General features: G+C 36.7%; 1 protein-coding gene across 1 annotated transcript in view; it reads left to right on the top strand.

The window, feature by feature from the left end:
• LOC137388526 (uncharacterized) overlaps positions 1-25,642 on the top strand; it is a 46,904-nt gene that overhangs the window by 13,416 nt on the left and 7,846 nt on the right. Inside the window, exons 12-34 of the mRNA XM_068075014.1 lie at positions 2,216-2,378; positions 2,944-3,166; positions 4,886-4,965; positions 5,400-5,551; positions 6,600-6,764; positions 7,227-7,430; positions 8,815-8,931; positions 9,998-10,161; positions 10,715-11,046; positions 12,620-12,936; positions 13,912-14,165; positions 14,293-14,463; positions 16,720-16,911; positions 17,262-17,388; positions 17,886-18,215; positions 18,484-18,785; positions 19,035-19,101; positions 19,777-19,942; positions 20,458-20,576; positions 22,118-22,267; positions 23,641-23,725; positions 24,264-24,352; positions 24,880-25,101. Coding sequence (XP_067931115.1) covers positions 2,216-2,378; positions 2,944-3,166; positions 4,886-4,965; positions 5,400-5,551; positions 6,600-6,764; positions 7,227-7,430; positions 8,815-8,931; positions 9,998-10,161; positions 10,715-11,046; positions 12,620-12,936; positions 13,912-14,165; positions 14,293-14,463; positions 16,720-16,911; positions 17,262-17,388; positions 17,886-18,215; positions 18,484-18,785; positions 19,035-19,101; positions 19,777-19,942; positions 20,458-20,576; positions 22,118-22,267; positions 23,641-23,725; positions 24,264-24,352; positions 24,880-25,101 — 4,191 coding nt within the window. The remainder of the gene's footprint in view (positions 1-2,215; positions 2,379-2,943; positions 3,167-4,885; positions 4,966-5,399; positions 5,552-6,599; positions 6,765-7,226; positions 7,431-8,814; positions 8,932-9,997; positions 10,162-10,714; positions 11,047-12,619; positions 12,937-13,911; positions 14,166-14,292; positions 14,464-16,719; positions 16,912-17,261; positions 17,389-17,885; positions 18,216-18,483; positions 18,786-19,034; positions 19,102-19,776; positions 19,943-20,457; positions 20,577-22,117; positions 22,268-23,640; positions 23,726-24,263; positions 24,353-24,879; positions 25,102-25,642) is intronic.

Below are 25,642 nucleotides of genomic sequence, written 5' to 3' on the forward strand. Positions count from 1 at the left end.
GCGGAACCGAAAACGTCGTAGTTTGGAATTTCTTTATTTTTCTGACGTACTCAAACATTGTGATTATTGTTTTGACACGTTATGTTATCACATGGGATTCAAGGCCAATAAAAGACCCAATATAAAACTTCTCATAGCACTAGTTTATGACAAACACTTCGGGTTCTACTGGAAAGCCCGTATGAAATACAGATGCTCGCTACTTTACAGTTTTATTTCAGCTTGGTCTAATCATCTAGCCGTAATCGGATCATGTGACGCATACTTCCTGCCAAATGGTGTAAGTGATTTCTGCAGCATTTTTCGACTATCACAGGTGAACAACAGGCACCTCATGCTTATCAGATGATGATATGCACTTCTTCGATTTAAGGTTAAAAAATTAAACGAGTTTTTATGGTAGGTTTTGAGATATCAGTGCTCAAAGTGACAGAATTACAATGATGATGAAATAGACGCGTAAGGACAATAGAAATGGTTCTATTGAATGCGTGAAAAATATTTGTGAAAATATTTTGACGAATGAGGTTGTATGAAAGTGTAAATAGAAGCCCTCGTGTTCAATTCACGTCCCATTTGAGCCGTTTTGGAAAAGGATTCCAATCAACGGCGTTTTTGTGATAGCTGCGAATTTAGTGCTGGGCACAAGTACTTCTTGGCCAACGAGTTTAGACTCGTCTCCTTCTGTTCGAGTTTTTTGAGTATCGGGCAAATGGTGGTGCTTCACACGAGTACTTCTTGGCCAACGGGTTTTTTGGGTATCGGGTTTGTTGATACAGGTTTTATGTCTAAAATTTCCAAACATCGGACATATTTTAAAATTTACAATGCAATTAAAATTCTATTCAATTTATTTATTGTTTTCTACTATTTTCTAACGACTGATATTCGTGCTCGCAGCCTTAACCCTTTAAAGTTTGAACCCCAACTGTCAGTTTTCAGGCATTACGTTGGGTGTGTCAGAATCTCTATTGGCCGGAATTGCGGCATTCACATGGCTTTTTTTACAAAAGCCGTTTCTAAGTAACAGCGTAAATCAATCAAATTAATTTTTCCACAAAATATTAGACCAGAAATTTTACTCCCATTTGTAACAGTTTTCAAGTATCTTTACCTACTTCCTTCGTTTTATTAACAAACTTTATATGAACGATATCGTGAAAAAATTGAAATGACTTGTTTGTTGGTAGGTCATGAATGATTGTGATGCAAATAAAGAACTTTATAATACTAATTAAAATTTTCCTGTATATTTTGAGTCATAAAATAATGATGAAAATGGGCTCAATGAATATGATGCTATTGTAAATGTTTTTACGAGTTTTCTAAAATCGTACTAACTTTTATAGTTTTAAACCGAATAATGATAAAGTACTGTTTTTTGCTGTTTGTTGACATTTGCTGTGGGTTGCCCGACTTTTTTACTATTGTTTTACCAAATATCATTGTATTATGAGCGCATTCAGATAAATATAATAAAAGTTTAAAAACTTCGGATCGTTGGACAGATTGCCTAGGGTTACTGACACGCAATGACAAAAAAGGCCAGGGTTCAAAGGGTTAACAGACAGGTTATTAAACAGTGTTTAGAGAGCAGGGTGTGGATAGACCGAGTTTTTGTCCACTCTACTTGACGGATCCGTGTAACAAAACCTGAACTCCGAAGTCAAAGCCCGAACCCGCAAAACTGAAATGCTCAACATCTCTATTACCCGATATTCGAGAGAAGATAAATCCACGAGTCCAACGAGTTTTATTATCCGTGCCCAGCACTAGCTGCGATTAACTGTTCGTTTTTGAGTTTTTAAAAGCTTTTAATCACATTTCCACATATTTTGCACCTACAACACAGCAGAGTAAGACATGGTGAATCTTTTGATACCAAATAACTGTAATGTGAATTTTGTTACAAGTCAACCTTTAAATTGCTTTCAACAACTGAGCATTTCTCCAGTCATCGAGGTTTCCTTGCCATTAAACTCAGATATGTCTAGCCAAGATTACAGAGCCATTGTTTGTACAACATGGCTCTATAAAAAACACACACAGCTTGTGCATACATACTCGTTCTTTGAAGGATTGCTTCATAGTCAAAATAATTAAAAAAAATTTGTTGAACAGATCATATTTCTTTACATCTTCTGCAGTATAAATTATGCTTACCTATCAGCAGTCTCATTTTATCTGAGTAGACAGTTGTGAACTCTGTTTGCAGGAGTATCTCAATATTAGGGGACTGTCTGCCGGGTCTCCTCTAAAGAAACTAGTCCAATCGCTGGCCAGGTTCATGGCTCGATACTTCACCAACAGCAATTTATTTGTCTTCCCTTCCCACAATCCTATAGTTCTTCCTGTACTCTATTCTCCTCCTTCAGACTGTAAGTTTTCATTAATTATGATGATATGATACATGTCAGCGTACCCTAGAAGTGTCAAACCTACGTATAGCACTTTATCTTTTAATAGCTTGTTCTTGTTATTCCTTGTATGCAAATTACTACAGAGCTGTAATATGATGTATAATGTAATAATTTATGTAAACTCCTCATGGATTTGTTGTGAATGCTGTAAATTTATATAGGTATATCATTGATATAACTCAATGATAAATCCTAAATATAATATAAATCAATATATGTATAAATATATATATATATATATATATATATATATATATATGTATATATATATTTATATACAGCTTGTATCAATGATGCAAAAAAGTAAAATTTTATGCGAAAAAAACAAACATCACGGAATATAGCATATAAACACTACATGGCGTTTGGTATTTGGGGTGTTGGTGTTTTTATGATGGTGATGTGCCGTCATATTATATTGTCAGTGAGTTTGTTATTTGTAACTGGCTTAATGTTACTGCAGTGTTACATTAGTCAAACCTAGCATTCAACGCCCTTGGTAGCATCTTGCTCTGTATTTCAGCAGTACCGGTAATTGGTGTGGACCGAAAGAACATATGCGAGGCAGCCCAGAAGCTACCAACAGAGGATATGTGGAGTATTGGTGCTACTGTACGCTACCTTCTCATATCAGGACTTCTAGCCGAGCTTGTCTGGTTTTGTAAGACTATCGGTGATTTGAAGTCAGCGCTGTGCGTCAGCCTCATTATCTCTGACCACAGCACTTCTCTCAAACATATCAGAAGGTAACTGCACGCTGAATGCTTGCTCGAGAATGAGTTCATTTACACCATAAAAACTGCAAGAAGTCTATTCGTAGGCTGTAAATGTTCCTTTTTGTTTCATATTGTAACACTTGAAATTGTAGATTCTGGTAATATACAGTTTTTGTGCTAGCTATATTTTTGCTATAGCCAACATCTGTGATGAATTAATTTTCCCACGACCAAACAGAGCGAAGCGATTGGTTAGGAGATTTATGATAAATGCACATGTGCACACAACTCCTGAAAATTATTCATCAACAATGAGACGAACCCTTGTATCAAAATTTCATCAACAAATTTAACTATCGTTTTGTAGAGTAGTTAAAGTATAATAATGATACAAAACACATACAAACCTATTTAAATATGTTACCAAGTCTTTGTAAACCGTCGTTATTATCTTAAAACTTACCCATCTGATCGGATTATACACAAATAGACAGATTTATTTGGACGAAAACCGTTTTTAAAACTTGCCAAGCCTCACTTTTATAATAGTTTAGACCGGAAATTGAAACGCTGAGCGACAAAGAATAGAACGATTAAGTCGTGCGCATTTCACGAAAAAATAACGTGCACTTTTCACCAGTCTATAACATTGTCGAATTGCTGAAGGTTTCGGTAATTAACGTAGGAGTACTGAAATCGTTTCATTTTTGCCAATTTCAAATTAACTGACATTTCAGACACATTTGAGTACATTGGCATTCTAACTGATGTCCAACGCAGTGTAAGTAAAGGAAATGACGATGATATTTTTTTAACGATTTTTATGAGATTACGATATTTAATTATAAGTTTGGATATTCTTCTTGATACTTCTTGATATTGTTAGCTACGACGTTTTTAAGTGTAAACAAAATTGTTCATTGGTTTTCTATTATTACTGTATTACTATATTAATAATATTGGTTATTCTAATAATATCAGAGCATTTTACTTCTAATATTGCATTTCTCCTATTGCAGGGGGAGAGATATAAACATATAATCTTTTCTTTTCATTATTACTGTTTGTCATAACCAAACACTTTTTTAAATAGATTTTTTAAAAATCTATATAAATATCACTTCTTGATATTGTTAACTATGATGTTTTGAAATGTAAACAAAATTGTGCATTGGTTTTATATTATTACTATATTAATAATATTGGTTATTCTAATAATATCAGTGCATTTTACTCCTAATATTGGCCAATATTGCGTTTCTCCTATTGCAGGGGGAGAGATATAAACATATAATCTTTTCTTTCATTATTGCTGTTTGTTGTATATAATAACACCCACACCCAGTATATTACAGCTACCATTGCAGTTATCCTATTGCACAGCAGTGCCATTTGACTGCTAATATTGCATTTCTCAACCATCAGTACTCTTTCTTTTTTCCAATATCACTCTGGTCGTGGGCTATATCACAGTGGAAGTTCTAGTATAGATATTTACATTGTGAGATGGAGTGAGTCCAACTTTTTCCTTTTTATTTTCTTTTTGCTCATTTGCAAAATTAAATCAAACTGAGGAAGTTGGTTTTTGCACGTCTCTGTTATTCATAAATAAAAAGTCACCATGCTCATGGAGAATTATCACTGTCATACTGATGATGAATACTAGGTTACTTTATGAACTCTCCTACTCTGCAGTAATCTCACAATCCTTGATAGACATTTCAATCAGAAGTTGTCTTTTCTTTGCAGACAGCAAGTCAATAGTCTGCTCCCTGAAGTACTCAAACCTGAATCAATTCATGAGCAGATGCTTGGGACTTTCCTGAGAGGTACCTACTTCCATTATTTTATGTGTTCCAAGTTCTGACTATTCTCACTTTAGAGACAATGTTTTGATAGGTTTGGGTCTCAAACAGAATAATTCATGTTTACATTTTATTTCACCCTAGCTCACAGATGTGTCATAGTTAAAATACTCAGTCGTTTAGTTGTATATACTAAAGTAACAAATAATCTGAAATGATCCAGATTATAATCTAGAAAAATAATCTAGAAACAAAGTATTTTGGATAATTGAGGACAGATGTAAAAGAATAAAAAAATAGGTAAAAAAATAGGTGCCAAAAGGTATCTGAGGTTCTTTTTATACTGCTTGTAATCTCATATTCTTGTTGCATTAACTTGTTTATTCTACCATTGACAGGAGATCAGATGGCATCTGAAGAGGCACAAAACTCAATCCACAATATGATATTACCAACAGCTCTTTTTGGTTTGTCTTCCCTCGTTTTTCAGCTTCAGCCACTGTGGCAAAAGATTAAACAATCAGCTTCGCAACTATTAGCTTTTGTACCAAATGACCTGTATTTGCCCTTCCCAGCACTCTACTGTCTGCAGAATTCTAACGAATCAAAGGTAAAAGACTATACGTAGACACACTTCAACTAATCTAACCAACCGCAACTATGATCATTTCACACCAGGAAGTTTTGATTACTGCATTGTTTCTGTTATATTTTGCTCCATAACTTTAAATGCAGAGAATGTGAATACGAGAATTACTTTAAAAATTCCCAACCATAGCATGTCATCTGTTGATGCACGTCAGCAGTATTATAACCTTCTACTTGTCATTTTAATTAAATCTCCCAGAACCATTGGCTGAGTTTTAGCTTTTTTATGTTATGTTAGCTTTACGTTTAATATATGCAAAGTAAACACTGTTAGAATGCAAAATTGATAGTATTCTTTTATCAAAACCAGTAGTGGACTAATACTACACTCCACATTAGTCTGAATGATGCATTACAAATCTAGCAAAGATATGTTATTGGAGTTTTTTTCTCTGTGCTACAAATATAACTGCAACAACAACATGGTTATCTAACTCCATGTCTTTATGGTCACACAACTATTGTAAGTCTAATGTTGCTTTTAGTTCATCAAACTATTGTTACCTGGTCCACCTAAAATATTTCTAACTGAAAGTCAAGGTGAATCTAAAATCTCTAAACGTTCAGTACATGTTATAAAACACTTGGGTGAATTCTCAACTGTCCTTTAAATATTTGTCATTCAATACATTTATTCTACGTTTCTCTCAACCGCCAAAGCTTACACGTATTAATAGTCAACTGTGTTTAATTAGATGCTGATTCAGTCCGTATCTGCTGACTTATATACAGGTAATAGGTTGTGGGGGACGGAATCAATTGCTCTAATACTGAAAGTTCTATTGTCAGTCGTATCTGCAGCAAAGTTTCAACCACATTTGCGTGTTGTAATCATATGACAATGCCATTGAAAGTTGCTAAAAACTGGTTGATAAAGCTTATTTGGAGTGCAATACTCATCATTTTAATAGACTCTTGACAAGCTAGTACTTGAGCTTTATGTTACATGTAATGGAATGAGATTATATTATCCGACTCAGACCTACCTTATGGCTGCTTTGTTTATATAGCTTGATAGCTCTGAAGAGCTGAGGACCGAACTAGCCCTGAGGGCTGCGCTTTCATCTGACATTCGAGCTGTTCTCAGCCTCCTCACCGCTACCTTCACGGACCTCTCTTGTTGTGGTTGGTTGCTTCGGGGGCTCCTCGACGCCTGGAAGCTCAAGCATAAAAAGGTTTGTGAGGAGTTTATATCTGGTTGACTAGGTGGTGCTCATGTCTGCTCATGGTCTGATCAAAACCAATGAGAATGGGACGGGTGATGCTTAGATTTCCTCTAGAAGCTCTCAGATGACTTGAAATCTTTTCATATAAAATGAATATTTAGTATTTTTGAATTTGTGCTAAAATTAATTTGATTTTGTTTCACCTGACCCATTATTTGTTTATTGGACCTTATCCTAAAAGTTATCTCCCTACTCTGTGCAGACAACTCTTAAATAACATGGCAAATAATTTGCATCAGTACCTTTATCTTTCAGCTAAGCATTTAAACATCCTGTGTTAGCTTGTTGTCATTTAGAAACTTCTATAAACTGTATGTTTTGGATGATGTCCTATTATACATTTATATGTTGAATGGAAGATTCTCAAGAGTCTGGTTAATTAGGTTTGAAATTGTTTCATTATAATTCTAGAAGCGCAAGCTTAAGTTGCCCAAGGGGCTAGAGGTGTACCTGCCGTACCATATATTTGAGAAGGACAAGGATAACAGGCTAACTCTTGCCATCTTTAGGAACTTGTGTGCCATCCTTTGGATGGTTCATATAAGAGACCAGCTATCCCTTCTGCTTAGGAAGTCTACCCAACTCCTGCAGGACTGGGTTACTGTTTCTAGTCAGGTAAGGACTCTAATGTTAGTCAGGTAAGGACTCTAATGTTGGTCAGGTAAGGACTCTAATGTTAGTCAGGTAAGGGCTTTAATGTTGGTCAGGTAAGGGCTCTAATGTAAGTCAAGTAAGGACTCTAATGTTGGTCAGGTAAGGACTTTAATTTTGGTCAGGTAAGGACTCTAATGTTGGTCTGGTAAGGGCTCTAATGTTGGTCAGTTAAGGACTCTAATGCAAGTCAAGTAAGGACTCTAATGTTAGTCAGGTAAGGACTCTAATGTTGATCAGATAAGGACTCTAACGTTGGTTAGGTAAGGATTCTAATGTTAGTCAGGTGAGGACTCTAATGTTGATCAGGTAAGGACTCTAATTTTGGTCAGGTAAGGACTCTAATGCAAGTCAAGTAAGGACTCTAATGTTAGTCAGTTAAGGACTCTAGTGTTGATCAGGTAAGGACTCTAATTTTGGTCAGGTAAGGACTCTAACGTTGGTTAGGTAAGGACTCTAATGTTAGTCAGGTGAGGACTCTAACGTTGGTCAGGTAAGGACTCTAACGTTGGTCAGGTAAGGGCTCTAATGTTGGTCAATTAAGGACTTTAAGGTTAGTCAGGTAAGGTCTCTAATCTTAGTCAGGTTTAGGACTCTAACGTTGGTCAGGTAAGGACTCTAATGTTGGTCAGGTAAGGACTCTAATGTTGGTCAGGTAAGGACTCTAATGTTGGTCAGGTAAGGACTCTAATGTTGGTCAGGTAAGGACTCTAATGTTGTTCAGGTAAGGACTCTAATGTTGGTCAGGTAAGGACTCTAATGTAAGTCAAGTAAGGACTCTAATGTTAGGCAGGTAAGGACTCTAATGTTGATCAGGTAAGGACTCTAATTTTGGTCAGTTAAGGACTCTAATGTTGGTCAGGTAAGAATTCTAATGCTTCTACAGTTCTGCATTCAAGACTACTTTGGTTTATAAAAAACTTGTTTATGATCTTTATTGTGACAGAGTCTTTCACTTCATTGTCTGTTTGCAAGTGTTGTTTGTACAAATGGTATATGTGCAATCGTTATTGAGTTCAATCGACATTAGTTATAAATGGTATGTTGATGTCTGTGCAATAAGATTAAGGTCTATGGTTCAGTTAAATGGTGTTATTGCATTTTTTTCTAGATACTGACACACTTGACAATATTTTGCTGTTAGAAAATTATAAGCAACCTCTATATTCATTCCTTGTAAATGGCATTGCATGGATACTTCCATGGCTTTGCTTAAGGGCTGACTCAGGTACATGTCATTTCGCGCAGGAGCAGAATTGTATTGCTTTGGACAGCTCAGTTTGATAAGAGATGCTAAAACACTTATTCCATCCCACTCACAGTTCAGTTATTCATGTGTACTTCTCAGGGCAAGGATGGGGACTCTCTACAAACAAGACGCATGCACTTGGAGGAGACCCTGACATGGTGTTTGCATTACTTACCTTTTGCTCAGTACCTGAATTCTGCCAATGCCCTTTGTGAGGTAAGTACCACTAGTTTACTGTATATACATTATAGGTAAGCTCTTCCTGAGGTACGTACAACCAGATTGCTGTATCTTTGCTTTGGTGATGTATTTTGTGAAAATGGTGTCAACCAGTGTTTCATATCCCCCCACAAGAAATTTTGAAGAAGTGCTTGAAGGGTCAGTACTATTCTCATGTTTTTGACATCATAAAACTTTTGTATCTGTATAATTCTGCTTTGCATTTTATCGCTTCATCACAAAGTCTATAGTTTAATTGGTTTAACCTGCCAATTCATTTCATAAGAGCTCACCTGATAATCGATGCCAAAAATATTTATACTATTTCAAAAAAATGTTTAACCATCAACAACAGTTGATGTGATAAGCTACATTTTCACTAGCTTGTACATTAGTATTTGTTAGGTATATTAGCGTAGGTTGTGGATATCATGTCAGATCACAGGCTACCGCATAATAATGTTGTCACATTATATTCTGCAACAGACCAATCATGCCAGAGGTAGCTTTCAAATGTCCAGTCATCTTGGTGTTTTTGCTACTCTAGACTAAAGTTAACTAACTCTCATAATGCGAAGCATCAATCTTGTTAGATCATACTCTAAAGTACAGATATAATTTTAATTAAATGCTACAAGTTAATAATTAGTAATCATGTAATACCTCTTGCAACATTATCCATTTTGTTAGACTAATTTCATCAGATCTCATTCTTCAACAAACTAGCTACATGTAATTACGTGCACTATTACTTGGTTAATTCTGAATAATTGAACGCTGTAAACTAATCATATCAGTCTCTCTTGTTGCTACGAACCAATCATAATGAGTACATGCTATCTGTGAGATGTTTATAACGAATAGAGTTAGAGGAAATCGATTAGCAAATTAACCACTGCAAAAATCGTCGTGCCTTTTTGTGGATCTTGTAAAATCCTAGAGGATTTCCTGATAAAATGCATGATGTACTACCACGTGTCGATCTTATTCATACTCAGTAAGAGAGCTGAGATCAAACCAGTGGCGAATGTGAGTCTAAGTGTGGTTGCTTACTAACATACAGGTCATCATATCTATCTGTGAGGAGCTGCCAGCTACAGCTAAACTCGCTAGAAAACTCGCGCAAGGAATAACTGACATTGATGCTCTTGCTCCTGAGGTCAAGGACAGAATGGAACACCTGCTGCAAACATGGCAGACTGTGGAACTGGACCCTCATGAGTCTAGGTGGGCTACGTACATTGTAGATAAAATGGTTTTTCTGCAAAATGCCTGCTTGCCAGTAGAGTTATGAGTGAAAGCTTACATTTTTTATTTCATCAAGATTGCAACATGCAAGAAGCAACTGCTTTAGTGTAATCTCCCAGTTTTATTGGTTTTGGTCCTTGACAGCTCGCTAGATACATTTGTACTGGTGAATACAATTCAGCGATGCTCAGCTCCCTACTTTAGGGTCAAATAGAGCCTGATTTATAGGTGCAGTTTCTGTTTAACTCAGAATCATTACAAATCGAGCAAGTCCTATCTCCAATAAGTTGTCATGTTAAAAACTTCTGTTCAACTCAATTACCCTATTTTCTATTTCTAGACTGTCAACATGAGAGCACCTATAAGCACCTGTATGCTCATAATCAGAGCAATACACAAGTTTTTTGACTCCGTGAGATATAGTTAGAAATATTTAAAATTTATTACAAAATGGTTGCTGCTGGTTACTTGATAAGTTTTAATTGTTATTTAAATATCGCCAGAGTATGTCTTCTATGTTTTTATATTTCAGATCTCTCAGCATGTACTACTTTGAGTGCTGCAACAGACGTGAATATCACACAGAAAAAGAAGATATAGAAAAGCACATATTCAGCTCTATGCAGGGGCATAAAAATATTGGGTCCAGAGGCTACGAGTATGATACCAAGTTTATAGAGTTCTTGGAGTTATTCTTTGATGTCGCTTTCCGCTCTTCCCTTCCAGACGGCGGAACAGCCAAACCACCCGCACTTGTACCAAGTAATAAGAAAGCATTGGAGCAAAATGCATTTCGGAAACGAAGTCTATCCTTTGATTCTAAAAGCCACGAGCTTGAGAAAACTCTGGAACAATTCACTCACGGTCAGTTTACTGTTTTATGGTTGATACTAGCAACTATACCTGTGGTTTCTTACTAAAGCTACTTTAGTTTTTATTAACTCTGCTCCGCCTTGCCACGTCTAGTATATATGTATGCCTAACTGTTTATTGGCTTTAGCGATCAGCAACAAAATAATGTTTTTCATTACATGCTAAAACAAAAATGAGAAAACAGAAATTAGGAATTATTGAGAGTTGAACAAACATGTTTTAAAAGTTGGTAATCTAATAGTATAGCAGAGGAGTCAGGATAGTGAATTGAAGGTTGTAGTAACAGAAAGTTTATAAACTGAAGCATACAATGATGGATGTAGTAAGTTGGTGTCAAGGAATAGGAAACGATGATGTCATATGTGTAGGAGGATAACTACAAATATTCTGGACATAGTTTATGTAGGCTTTTGAAACCTGTAACAGGAATGCAGAAACTAGGGGATGGTATTGGAACTATGGAACTAGTATGGGATAAGGCAATATGTTGAAAGATTTCACGTTGGGACTGGTAGAGTGTGGTATTGCTAGTACTGCTCGTGCGCTGTGATTGATGGAAGTGTGGTACTGCTAGTACTGATCTTGCGCTGTGATTGGTGGAAGTGTGGTGCTCCTATTACTGCTCATGCGCTGTGATTGGTGGAAGTGTGGTACTGCTAGTACTGATCTTGCTTGTAACTAGATAACTAAGAATAGATACTGAATCTCTCACATAATAAAAAATAAGGTCAACATCGTTTAATAATTTAAGAATTGTTTATAATGTTTTGGCATTTTTCAAAGTTGATGAATGATATATTATAAAGGTAACTATTAATATATCTTGGTTCTCTTCTCTGGCTACCTTAACTTGCATGAGCAGCTCCTACCCTAGCTTGTGCTGTCTCTAAAGTCACACAGCTAGCTAGTACGTTTATTACCCAGCAAATAGCAAACAACTGTTGTAAGAGACAATTCTTGGCAATAGAGTTATCACACGCAACTCGCTAAAATAATACTGCTCGGCTTTTTACAATCTCTAACCGGAAATATCTGTGTAGGATTAGCTGCTTTTCATAGGCGTGAGATTATGAGTGAATGTAGGAAATGAGTGTTTAAACAATTGCACTATCACTATATAGTTTATTAGAGACCCTCACATGATGTAGTGTCACTGCTCTCACAGGATGAGAGTCTTACACCCTGCCTGTGGTAGTGCGTATTTAAACTGTTTTTAGTAACATACAACACTGTGCTGTCATTTGTACCAAAACCTTTTTGTAAGCCTGTAGTAGGTATATTATTTTTGTTCCATGTTATACTAGGGATAGTTTTCAGTCTTAAAGAATGTAGTAATGCTAAACTATCTCTAGAACTCTCACAGTGATTTATAGTAATTTCTCAGATATCGGCATTCGGTGATGTAATACTTATAGTGATGAACATTTAAATTGAAGTGAAATTAAACTCAAAAGTATTACTTGCTTTCAAAAGGAGAGTAATCCCAATCTCTATTGTATAATACACTGGCTCTGGTGATGCCACCACCTTGTAGTATACACACAATCAATGCTCTTCTTGTCAGACCTTGAGGATACAAAATGTTTTGAGATGACTCGTTCTCGCTCCATCAGCCCAAACAAATCAGGAATGTTCACTAAAAAGCGGCAATCGGTGAGTCAAGAGCGGGCTCTGCGTCAGATGAAAAAGATGGGAGTATCAATGGATGAGATGCAGACAAAGGGATTGACAGACAGCAAGACTTTGGTTTTACCGGCAGCAAGCATTCAACTGCTGACTCAAGGTGTGGAGCTCTCCGAGAGGTACCTGCGACTTGGTGTTAAATTTCAGTGGCTACTCAACTGGTCTGACACACAACTGGGAAGTTTACCCTCTCAAGAGGTATGAGACAACTGCGCTCCTATTCATATTTTGTGAACTTGGCTGGTGGAAGTTTTGAAATGGCTCAGCGCTTTTGACAATATTTTATTGATAAATCTTAAATCTGAGTTCTGTGTATGTGCATGGCACTCAGGTTCCAATCGCCCCATGATTGTGGACTTGGTGTAGTTGTTTCGGATATTTGAGGGTCATGATAGTATGTGATATAACCAACCTGGAAATTATAAATGTTTGCCTCTCTATGCATCATTGAAATCCATTTCCTGAGATACTCGTAGATGGGCAATGTTTTGTAGGCTATACTAATCTAGTGTTTGCTGTTTAGCAGAGAAACTAGTGAGCTGATGGCCATTTGTTAAAAGCAACTGATAGAGGATAACTCCAAGTATTTGAGTACATGTTGACCCTACCGATGGTTCATCACTTAGTCTTAAAATTTTTCACTTCAGGAACACAAAAATAAGCTTAATCTACACGCATCCCTTGTTCTCTTTGACTGCCATCTACATGCATTATCCTGTGAGCTCGAACAACGCAAAACATTACAAAGTGTCAAAATAATATTTTTTCGTTGGCTAGCTAACAGTAATGTTTACTCTGCTTGGTACTTTACCCAATTTAGTTTTGCTGAAATGGTCTTGAAATTTGTAGTGGCACGGACTCATTAGTTGATAGATTGTACTTAACATCAATCTGAACTCTAAATTTGTTTGCTTAAATATCACTATTCTCAATGCATTTTGCTCTTCTCGGTAAGCTAGTCAGACAAGAGAAACGTGCTGAGAATGTTTTAGCTTTTATGGGATGACAACTTCAAAGTTACAATAGTGTTCTCACCTTCAAACTAGCACCAATTGTTGTTCATAGATAAAGTAGACATACATGTATATATGCGTGGCTGTCTCACACAGCATTCTGCTGATTGTTGAATGGAATTCATATTATAAAATGCTTCTGTATGCGCTACTGTTGCAGCCGTGTACCAAAGTACATATTGACCTGCAGTGGATGGTTCTGGCGCTCATCATGGTGGAGAAATGTCGGCAGACACACAGCCGCACTTTGCCACCAGCTTCCAATCGTATCATTCCTCCTGTCATTTCGGAACCAGCCTCTGTCATCACTCCTGTAGTTTCAAATCAACTACCTGCTAAAGCTGTTCCTAGCATCACCAATCAGCTGACAACGTCTGAAGATTTTACCACTAGCGCCCTTGCTAATGCGATCAGGTAGCTTTCTAGTTCATTTATGTCCTTGATTTATTCACACATGGTTAGTCGACCTTCTTTCATGCATTTTATCTTCTTCTTTGGGGCATCGCTGTGTTGTTCTATGAAGACATTATTTGTACTTCAGCCTTCATGCCAGCACTGACTTGGAGCAGGAAGTGACAGATGAGGAGATCCAAGATAGGAAGGAGCTGCTAAACGAAATGAGGAAGCATTCTCGGATGGCTACTGCCACTCAACCGATCAATCAAGCTTATCCTAAGCCAACTCGAGAAGAGCTCATTGAAACATCGAGAGAGTAAGTTCCAAGTATTTCTCTTTATGCTACCTTGTGGCGCAACCTGATTGGCTGATACCAAGCATTCACCTGAAGACTGAACCGTGGCAGCGTTGCTAGCCATTTGTAAAAGAAAGAATTGATGCATTTTATTGGCATCTGTGTAACACAGGAAGTGCCATCATTTTTATGTCAAAGAGTGAAGGAATGATGCAACTTGTGTAATTGCTTGTTGGGATTATGTTACCAAGTCGATAACAGGAACAGTGTCGAACTTTCGTTGGAATATAACTAACTTCATTTACATATAGTGTCTTAGCAAAATATTAAGTAATCTGGTTGAATAACTTTTAAAACAGGATTAGTTCTTACTGCAACACACTGCCTACTTATAATAAACAAAAGCAAAAATTCTAGAAAATTGCTGAATGGCTGTGCGCATTTCACATCAATTGTGCAATTGTGAGTCATGCAGTGGTCATGTACAGAGCATAATCAAATAAACTGTGCAGTAGTCACAGCAAATCATGCCGTATGTCCACAGACAACACAAAATGCTATCCAAACACAGTACAATTATTAGAAACATATGACGATGAACAAAAATCTACAAATAAAAAACTAAATAAAATAAAAACTCGTACATCTACATGTACTACACATGTACAGCTTGGCCCATAAATTGATGACGGATTACATTATAAATAGTATGTGTCAGGAATTAGCTCATGATTCTACAATTTACCTTACCAGCATAGCGGTAGATCGAACTGTAAATATGTAACTTTTAGGAGACTTGAGTTTGTGTACTACCCTAGGACACTTATATATTCGCGTCACCTAACTTTCGCATTTTCGCGGTGTCATTTTCTCGCGAAAATTTCATGAGCGAAACTAAACTGTCATAACGAACAAACGAAAACGCGAAATTAAATAGCTTTGTTCATTGATATCCACAATAAAATCTTCATATTAGAAATGCAGGTAATTTTCGTCTGTGGTTGGGCTCAATGGGAAATTTCTGGTAAACTCATTATAGCTAATACACCGACTGAGCAGCATGGCAAAGCAAATTAAGATGATATCAGTTTAGTCACCGAACTTGTAACTGATGAGGATGAAAGTCTGGTAGGTGATGTCATAAAATTGAAGAATAATTATTGTAGTGATGAATTTTATTACCAACCAAAAAAAATATTAACCCTCACCAGGTCCAACCACATTATACAGTTTTGGTTGTGAACAGACACATTAAAGACAGTGCTGCTACTTTAATTATCTGTATAATCACGAAAATCTAAATATTGATTGGCTATAATGTCATCAACAACTAATTACCTGTTTTATGACTCGCGCGCGGTAGTTAATGAACTCACACAAAAATGTTCGTTTTTAGATTAGAAATTCTCAAACAAAAGTTTGAAATTGCTTCGTTGTTTTAGGCTGATTTTAAAGAGAAACCTTCGGACAACACAGTCAATTTCATAAAACTCTTAAAGACCGATGGTTATGAGGTCAACGAATAATAAAATCATGTTACCACGCAATTGCTGAAAAAGTCCAAAATGCGTTTATGGCAGTGGCCCCTAAAAAACGCATAAATGCGTTTATGGCAGCGAAAGGGTTATACAGTTTTGGTTGTGAAGTTGGTTGTTACCTATCTATTTTCTTCTTCTTGGGATGCGAGTGTGCGGGACCTAGACGTCATTGATAGTCCAAGAAACAAATGACAGCAAGTGATCAAATTGAATTATCGATCTCACCCACACATTTCAACCTGCGGTTTACAAATACGAACTAGTCCCAAATTGAGTCTTTTTCTTATTAGCAAACTGGACCTGAGGAATGTAATCTGTTTTTTCCACTGCATTTATTTTCACATCACTATATTTTCGCACTCATCAGAGCCGCTAAATTAAGTTGCAGCGAAATTTTACTCTGCGTGCTACTCACGAAACTAAATACTAGCGAAATAAAAGTGTCCTAGGTTAGTTGAGATTATGGTAGGGTAGTAGGGTAGTCTCACATTGCATTGTAGTCTTATCAGCTGCTCTACTAGCCTAGCATAGAGGTACCCAATTTTCACATAGACTGATCTTACCTACATGTAGATAAGACTCTATTCCATGCACTGGTCGATAATGCTGGTAATGCAAAACATTCTCTTAAAGTATAGCATGAATTAACTAGTTAGTGTGAGTATAATAGTCTCTTGATGCATAAAGTGATTCAAGTAGTTCATAGAGTGATCTAGCCTTCCAGTTGACTTCTCTGCAGAGATGAAGACGTTAGAAGGTCAGGGGACAGTTTCCTGTTAGAAGACAGCGCTACTACCGTGTGGAGTTCAGCGACCCTTCCGAACATGTCTGGCTCAAGTCAAGTGACTGTAGCTCCAGCTGAAACGCTAGACACTATCGAGCCACAAAGCACGTCTAAAACTCAAAAATCTATCTCAACTATTGGCAGCAGGTTTGTTCAATTGATTACAGGCAGCAGGTGTTTTTTACTACAGGCTAAGGGTCTAACACTTTCGTAAGACAATAGACATTATGCAGACTCCAGACCAAAATTTGTTGAGTTCACTTTAGGTGTTTTTATATTCACAGCAGCTAAACATCTAAAAGTTGTGATGTTTATTATTAGAAGCAGTCACATTTGTACGAGTCAGCAACTTGGGTATGCTGTCACTAGACACACCTGTTTATCCAACAACATACGTTACATGTATACTCTTTTATAATTGTTAATCCCAGTTTTTGTTGGTTTCGAGCCATTTGCTACATGACTATTGTTCATCTATAGTAAGTTTCTATTTATAGGAGGTCAAGGAGCAGGAGGAGAACTCCAGAAAGTTATTCTCTACCATTGGCTGAGTCAACACAAGTTGTGGAGGGAGAGACTGAGCCATCTGCACGATCCTCACCGAGAGAGCCATTTGTTAGTCAGGTGATGCATTGGGTGCTTTTTTATGGGTCAAATTTTATTTGATGATTGATGAGCTTTAGCCACATTATTAAGGCTTGCGTTAAGAATACTCCAGCAGTTATTGCAGTATAGGTTTGCATATAGCTCATTGCACTCATCAGTTTGGTAAAAATTTCCTTTTCCTAAGTAGGAGTTGCAAAAAGTTAATCAGGAAGTGTTCTTCTAATCATGTTTATGTGTTTATATAAAACAGATTATGTGTTTATATGACTTTCCATAATTGAGGATATGAGAGAGATGTGTGAAGGAGTTCTTCTTAACACCAGCTACTAACAGACCTCTTATATTTGGGGTCAGCAGTCTCTTCTACAAATCAATCAAAACTACCTGCTAAGTTCGTGGCTCATGTCTGTTATAATAAAGTGCTGGTGTTTTCAGATACCAGTTATCATGACTATATATTAATTTCATTTGCAAACCTGCCTGTAAACAACTCAGCAGAGAGTCATATTTTGTAGATCCCTCTGTTGCGAGTTTCTAAAGAAAGCAAGAATAACATATATTATTCTTCACCCAATAAGATAGCAACTAAGAAAGCACCACCAGGTTTTCTCTCTGTCGGTGATTGGAAGAGCTCAACCAGTCAAACTCAACCACCTCAAGTACCTGAGTCAGTAAAGCTGCCACTACTTTCAGTTCATTCAACTACAAAAGCCTCAACTGATGCCCGAGATGCTGCCTCTGACGAGTATCGTCTTGCTGAGATACGACAGAACGATGCTCGATGGAATCATCCAATACCGCTTCTGCAAGCTCCACCCACTTCCCGTGAGATGCATCAAAAGGAGGTAAGCTTTTCTGCCTTAGTTCTCATTTCTTATTAGTAATTGTTGAATAGGTTAGGACGTAATACTCATTTAATGCATTGGTTGAATCAACTCACGTTTTAGAACAATCAGTATGCTTGGAAAAAAGCTAACAGCTTCTCTTATATCTTAAAAGGTTAGAAATGGTGATTCACTTTTTATAAGATTAAAATTGTGAGCGGAAGTACAAGCCATACAAAGAGCTATTAATTTGTAAACATTCATAGCCACTTTTAATAAACCATTTTAGAATCTGCCATCAACAGCTCAGCCAAAGTATGCTGCGAAAGCTAGCAGGTCAACTGCCATAGCCCATGGACCTTCACTTCTGCAGCAGTATGATGAAAATAACAGACAGAAAGAGGAGATGTTGACTCGAATGATTCAAGCGATGAGAGCGAAGGCTCGACCCATCAGTGAAGAAAGACGACCTTCTCACCCCAAATATCAGCTACTTAAACTAACAAATGTCAAATCTAATTCTGCTCCTATACAGCGACAACCGATCCAAGACTCAAATGATACCAGGCAGACGCGTCAGCATAAACGAGGGTATTGCTTTTTCTCTTTATATCAAGGCAGGTTTTTGTGGTTAAAAGGATAATCTAAAGCATGTGGGAATATTTAAAAGTGACATCTATGGCAGGTAGTTGTGTTTAGAATCGTTTGACACTGTATGCCTACAACTGGCAGCTAGAGCAGATGGTTAGCAATTTTTATTAGTTCTAGCTGTAAAAGGAAACTATTGTAGGTAACTGTATTTACTGTTTCAGTCTTAACACAGACCTCTGTTACTTGCAGTCAACGCTCTCGACGTCGCCAAAAAACAACTTCGGAAGTCGATGCCTCGGTAAATCAGACAGACCTGGTAAGAGCTAGTGATTATTGCATGATACTTGGTACTGTTATTCTACCAGTCAAATAAAATCCATCTTTGGGAGATCAACTATTTGATGTTAGAGAGAAATTCAAATATTTGCTGTAGTTAGAGACCTTGGATTTTTATGTACTAAATCGCTGTGTTAGTTTATACTAATAGATATATCGAATATTTTTCTGTGCGTGTTCTAAAGGTGTATCACAATAGAGTTATCATCTGATATGGATAGATCTTTAGAAAAGATTTGCTCGCTACCCTTTTGCTTGATAACGATAACTACATGTTAGGTACTTTCGTTTTTTTTTAGTTCTGTAGTAAAAGTGACTTCTTTGAACTTTTGAGATAAGCAAATACAAATATTTGAGCGGACTTTCAAGTTGATAGCTTGCTGTATTAACACGTTTTATTAAATTATGCCAGATTGGAGTTTATTGTAATCTTACATATGTAACATGCATATTGATGCATTTTACATGTAAATTCTACTCATGTTGTATTATGTTGTAGTTAACAATAGTAGTAATAGTAGTAATAGTACTAGTAGTAATAGTACTAGTAGTAATAGTACTAGTAGTAATAGTAGCAGTAATAGTAATAGTAGCAATTGTAATAGTAGTAATAGTAATATAGGCTTTTACAATACTATGCTTTTGCTGCTGCCAGACGACAGTATCGGAGAAAAGTGAAGAGGTTATAAAGACAGTGGATGTTGGCACAGACTCGACAGATCCAGTAGACACGGCGGAAAAAGCTGTCCAACACAGCATCGCTCACACTGACAGCAAGTTTACAGACTACTCCTACCTATTCAGTCTGGCAACATCAAAGGGTAAGTCTTAGAGTAGCTGCTGTCACCACAGGATCCTTGCTTCTATCTCGGGGAGATGCTGGATAGATCTAGCATATTCTACTAGACATTTTTGCCGCTGAATCAACAGAATCAGTATTCACTGTAGTACCAATCAGACATTTAGACCAGCCTGTTATGGATGTAACAAATCACCAGATATCATAAATATAAGAATGTTGTATGGGTATGGGCTGTGATTGCAGGATCAGGACTCAACCAGTATGCCTGCTTTCAAAATAGTCATTTGCACCCTTTTATCAGAAGTCTGTTTAATCACAATAGTTGTTTCTGGTTTTAGGCAAAGTTTGAATTATTCAGTTTTTCAAACGCTGCAGATAGGAAGATGTAGTTGAATATGGAAATATTGTAGTAATAAAATCGACATCATTTACTGATTTACAAATATTGGTCATCATTTCATCGTCTTGTAGCATACCAACTATACTATTCATCTTCATTTAAACGCTAGAGATGTTAAATTGTGTTTCTTGTAGACGGTGTTGAAGAAAGAGATATGCAAGAGCTGGATGCTGCCGCCAATGATAACAACTTTGCTGCTGTTCAGTATAAGGCAACCAAATTGCAGCAGGAGCTGGACACACGACCTCAGATGGTTAGTCAGCCCCTAGTAATCTTATCTGACCTTATTAAAAGTCTATTATTTAGTCAGAAACCACAATTTTAGACATTTAAGTCTGAATGTCATAGTATTGATTGTGGAGATTATCATGGGAATTACACAAAAAGACTTAGATCTCTTTATTGGTAGGATTGGGAAGTGATGGATATCAAATAGACTTCTGATGTTTATTCCCTAAGTACTCACAGGCTATCTTATTTGCTAGGGATAGTAATTACTATAGGCTAGAGATGCCCCGATTCTAACTTCACCAGCCGATTCAGATACCGATCCGATATACCGATTCTTATTGAAAAATAATCCGATTCAGATACCGATTCAGATCTTTTGTGTTGCATAAATAATTGTTAATTTTATTACACAAATAAAATGCAAAGAAAATATAAATATTGATGCATTTATTTGTTTGTATTTATGGAAAAAGATATACATGTATATTAAATTCACATTATGACATACCATGCATCTAGTAACAAAACAGTCCATGTTTCTTGTAATCTGCTAATTAATAATGGTAATTACTGTTAGCGGTACATCTTTCTCTGTGATGATAAAGTTTATCTTCTACTGCTGAACGAACTGATGCACCGGTACAAGTTTAGAGCAAATAAACGTTTATCTAAATTACCGTTAGTGATTCAATTATCTCAGTGAGACGTCCTTATCTTCCATCACTAGTGATGTAGCCAGTCGTACTAAAGAAGGATTCACTTGCAACAGATGATGGAGGACAGGCTAAATAACGATAAGCCACTCAGGTTATTTTATGCGATGCAAACGATACATCATATCATCAGGATCAAGAGAGATACGTAAATAACTTTATGCATGGACTGCTCAAATTACTTTCGTAATGCTAGTACATAGAAATGTTACACCGCACGCACGCATTCTTGTTTCCATCATTGGTCTCTTGTTCGTGATTGGCTGCAATAAATCATATCGCTGTAATTGGGAAATACCGCACTTGTTGATTACGTCCTGTCTAAAGCCAAAAGATTCCTCAGCTGTCTTGATGTTTATCAGGCTATAGACATGAAATAGATTGTGTGACAGGCTTGGAATTCATTAGGTGAAAGTAAGGAACTTGCAGCTGATGATTTTTGATTAGTGTAGCAGGCTAAAATACGGTTTTCTGCTAAATAGTTGAACTGCAAAAAGTATCTGAAGTTTCCGATTTTTTAAGAAAAGATCGGCCGATACCGATTCAGATACTTAACACCCATATCGGCACCGATACCGATTCCGATATTGAAATTGGGGCAATTTTACTATAGGCTTGGAAACTAACATAGTGCCTAACAGTATTTACGCTCCAAACTTTCATCTTCCTTCGGTGTTTAATGCAAAAATAATAATAAATTATAAAAAAAGAACCTCAGGTTCTTTTTTATAATGAGACCTTTGGGAAAACTAGAAAATAATCAACTGCCTAGATTGTATTGCTGAAATAGTCTGTTGCATGTAACTTTGACATTTATAGCGTTTTCTTCTTGTATCATTCCCTCTAAAAGGTGGATGCTTCGGTAATGGCAGTTGAACCGGTGGCAAAGACGGTAGTTGTTCAATCAAAGGAAGACACAAAGGCTCCGGTCATAGCGCCTAACATCATGCACGAGCTGCAATTTAGGACTCCACAAACCACTTCTCTGGCCAACAAAGAGGTCTGCATCATCATATCCAATATTTTCTGTGTGTGTCATTTGTATTCAATAGGCCATACAAGTTTCAGGAATGCAAAATCTCTTGCTTCAACAGAGCATCCCCAGCTTGGATTTTGAACGACGTTAGCATCTCTAGAAATTATTTGTTATCTTATCAATTCGAACCTCGTAGTAATGGTATGCACCTCTCCAGTCTTCTGCGCTATATGTTGAAAATTCCGTTAGCTCTTTGTAACTTTTTGCATGTTCAGTGATGTTTATTAGACACGGCATCTAAACCTGTTTTTAATCATGCTACTTGAAGAATTTGGTATTGATGTCAGCCATGCGGCAGGTATCGGCAGGTATCCTTAAGTCAAATGTTCATGAAGGGCAGATGATATTTTCAGTATGTGCTGTCAAATTAAGAACTTTGAACAATGAGACACTCTAATTATGCTTATATACCCAGATATACCCAGACATACTAAGTGTTCTTGTATCTGGCTGGGATATGTGGATGGCCACGATGAATAGATGATCATCGGTTGATTTGATTTATTCATTTTATTCGTTTGATTGTGCCCTGTATACAGCAAACCATGCATATAGACACAAAAAGATGTTAAAAAGAATATACAGGTTGATCAGCCACACTTTCAAGTAATCCTTTGAGGTGGCCTCGCGAAGCAACTAGTGAACATTGTTGGCAGCTAGAGTGTTTGTATAAGCGAAAGTCATAGATAATCTCAATGCTTGTAACGAAAAGCTAAGCCTGTTAGTTTAATGAAAGATAATAACATTGCTTGTAGCAAATCTAAAACACTCAGATATACCCAGATATACTCAGATATACTAAGATATATATTCGGATATATTGCGATAACCTCAGTACACCCAAATACACCCAGATACCCCTGCTTCCTAACTCAGCATTATCTTGATATGTTTCAAGTGGTTGATAAATATGCAGTACCCCTTAGAAGTTGTATATTGGTCTTTTATTATCAGAATGCAAGACAAGAATGAAATTTTATTGGTGATTGAAGTTATTAGGTTCTACTATCTGGTCCTGTAGTGTTTAAACACTTGCAGATTCTTTTGCTATTGGTTACGTTTTTTGGTGGTTTGTAATAGTACATGTTCTCTCACCTAATAATTCTCATATCATTTATGCATTAAAATGAAAACTATTGGTGATTGATTCCAGAAAATAAATGTCACGGTTTCAATATGTTGTTATACTCTAGCATATAGAATCCTGAGGGTTTCATATAGGGTATATCTGATAGCTGTAACTGACCACGTATCTGTGATACTGTCAAAAGCTTTATATCAAGTCTGCGCAATTTATGTAGATGTGTAGACATCTTTATGTGTGAGGTATTTGACAGAATATTCCGGAAAAGAGAAGAGAATACCTTGGAGTTGTTGATGTCACGCCCGAAGAACCTCCCATGTTATCTACTCCACTAGAAGGTATATTCTGAGCTAGGCTCTATGTGCAACTGATTTAGCTTCGAACTAATACAGTGATATTATCTCACTTTAAGATGAAACTCTAGTTTACATATAACAACTATACCAGCTGTCTGTATGTAACAACTATACTGGTTATTTGTGACTACTCAGAAAATAAAATTATCTCACCATACAAGACATTCCGTCTCCATATCATCTAGTTGATTAGTATGTAAATGAAGAAGTACAGGAGTAGTTACAGGAAGAGCAGCAAGAGCAACATGCTACATGCAGGTACTTCAAAGTACCTGCTGTTGGTAACGTTTGTACTTATTAGGACCTGTTCCTATTGCTATACGCCCACCTCTAGTAAAGTCTATTGTTAAACCTGTAAATGTAATAGATTTACAGGTTCTATAGGTAATCTATAGACAGGCATCTATGGGTATTCCTCGGGTTCCTTTTTGCTTTACCTAGTTAATAATCTACGGCTACCGGTGTCATCATTTTCTAGGCCTTACCTCGCTATCACTTGATATTAAACATTATGTTTCAGCAGAACCCGCTTTTATGCAGCCAAGGAGTCAACAGATATTACTAGAGATTGAGAGCAACAGACAACCTGTCACTAGAGAACCAACAGAGGTGAGTCTCCAACATGTCTGCTGCCTTCCCATCTTTAGCATGGTATGAGACAGCATTGTCTGATAAGAACATCTGTGTCCAAGGAGTAACATAGGAGAGGCTTTCTAATGGAAATCTAGTCGCATGCGGATTTGATTACAATATTGTGAATGTGCCTAATATGATGATTGGTTACCAAACACACTGTATATTAAAATATAGCAGTGTATTAACTTGAATTTAAGACTCATCTGTTAGCTCTATGAAATACTTCTGTGTTAAATAACTTAGTGGAAAAGCTGTACGACTGAATAGAACTATTCAATAGAGCTATTAGGTACAAACCGTTACGAAAGAAGTTCTATCAAATGACTGTATATTTTATTTGTGTTGTGTATAAAATTCTTTAAAATGTCACTATGCATACCTTTTATTAGCTCTTCTGGGACAAGCTGTTGAAAATGAAATATTACGTCGCTATAGGCCACATGCAGATGTGAACATCCTCTAGTTGGAGTTGTCACTCTCCTCTCTTTCATTCTTTTTAGAAGCCGTATACTTTGGTCAAACCTCCTATTGTCCCATATTATGAATCAGAGGAGTTGCTGGAACCAAGGATCATAACACCACGAGCGAAATTCACCTCCGGTGACAGCAGAGATGATGGCAAGCTTACCATAGCTAGAAATCTTTCTAATATGGCCGACAGACTTGAGTACATTGATGAGTTGAGAGAGGACATGATGAAACAAATCAATGATACCGAGATGGTGAGTTGAGGTTTAATAATTACTTACAGTTGATTCTATGGAAAGGTTGGCTAGTGAGACTACTTTACGATCATACCCTTCTCTGTTACAACTGGAAATAAATTGGCTCCATGAGTTGATTAGGTTGTACTTCAAGATTTGCACTGGTGAATTATTACTGTCAGACAAACTTTTATGTTGAGTTTTGTACAAAATGCACTTGAAAGGATTACTAAAAACCTGGTAAAACTATAAAATATGAGTTTAGCTTTATGCTAATACAATTTTAAGCTGGGAGTAGTAACTGGCAGTCACTAGTATAGAATTGACATTATTTAAACTTTATGTCTACCGGAGCTGAATTTAATACACTACTCTAGTAAGCTCAAACTCTTTAAAAACTGCCAAACAAGTTTCAAGTCATTTGGTATTTTTTTTAACCTTATTGAATGTCAGAATTTGCTATAGAAAATGTATTCTCTTTGATAATACATGAAATAAGTAGAGGTTCGTGGTTGTCTGTTGTACATACATTGTCCAATGTACTTTGGTTATTAATATT

Source organism: Watersipora subatra, chromosome 1 (assembly GCF_963576615.1).
Source record: "Watersipora subatra chromosome 1, tzWatSuba1.1, whole genome shotgun sequence".
Lineage (NCBI taxonomy): Eukaryota > Metazoa > Bryozoa > Gymnolaemata > Cheilostomatida > Watersiporidae > Watersipora > Watersipora subatra.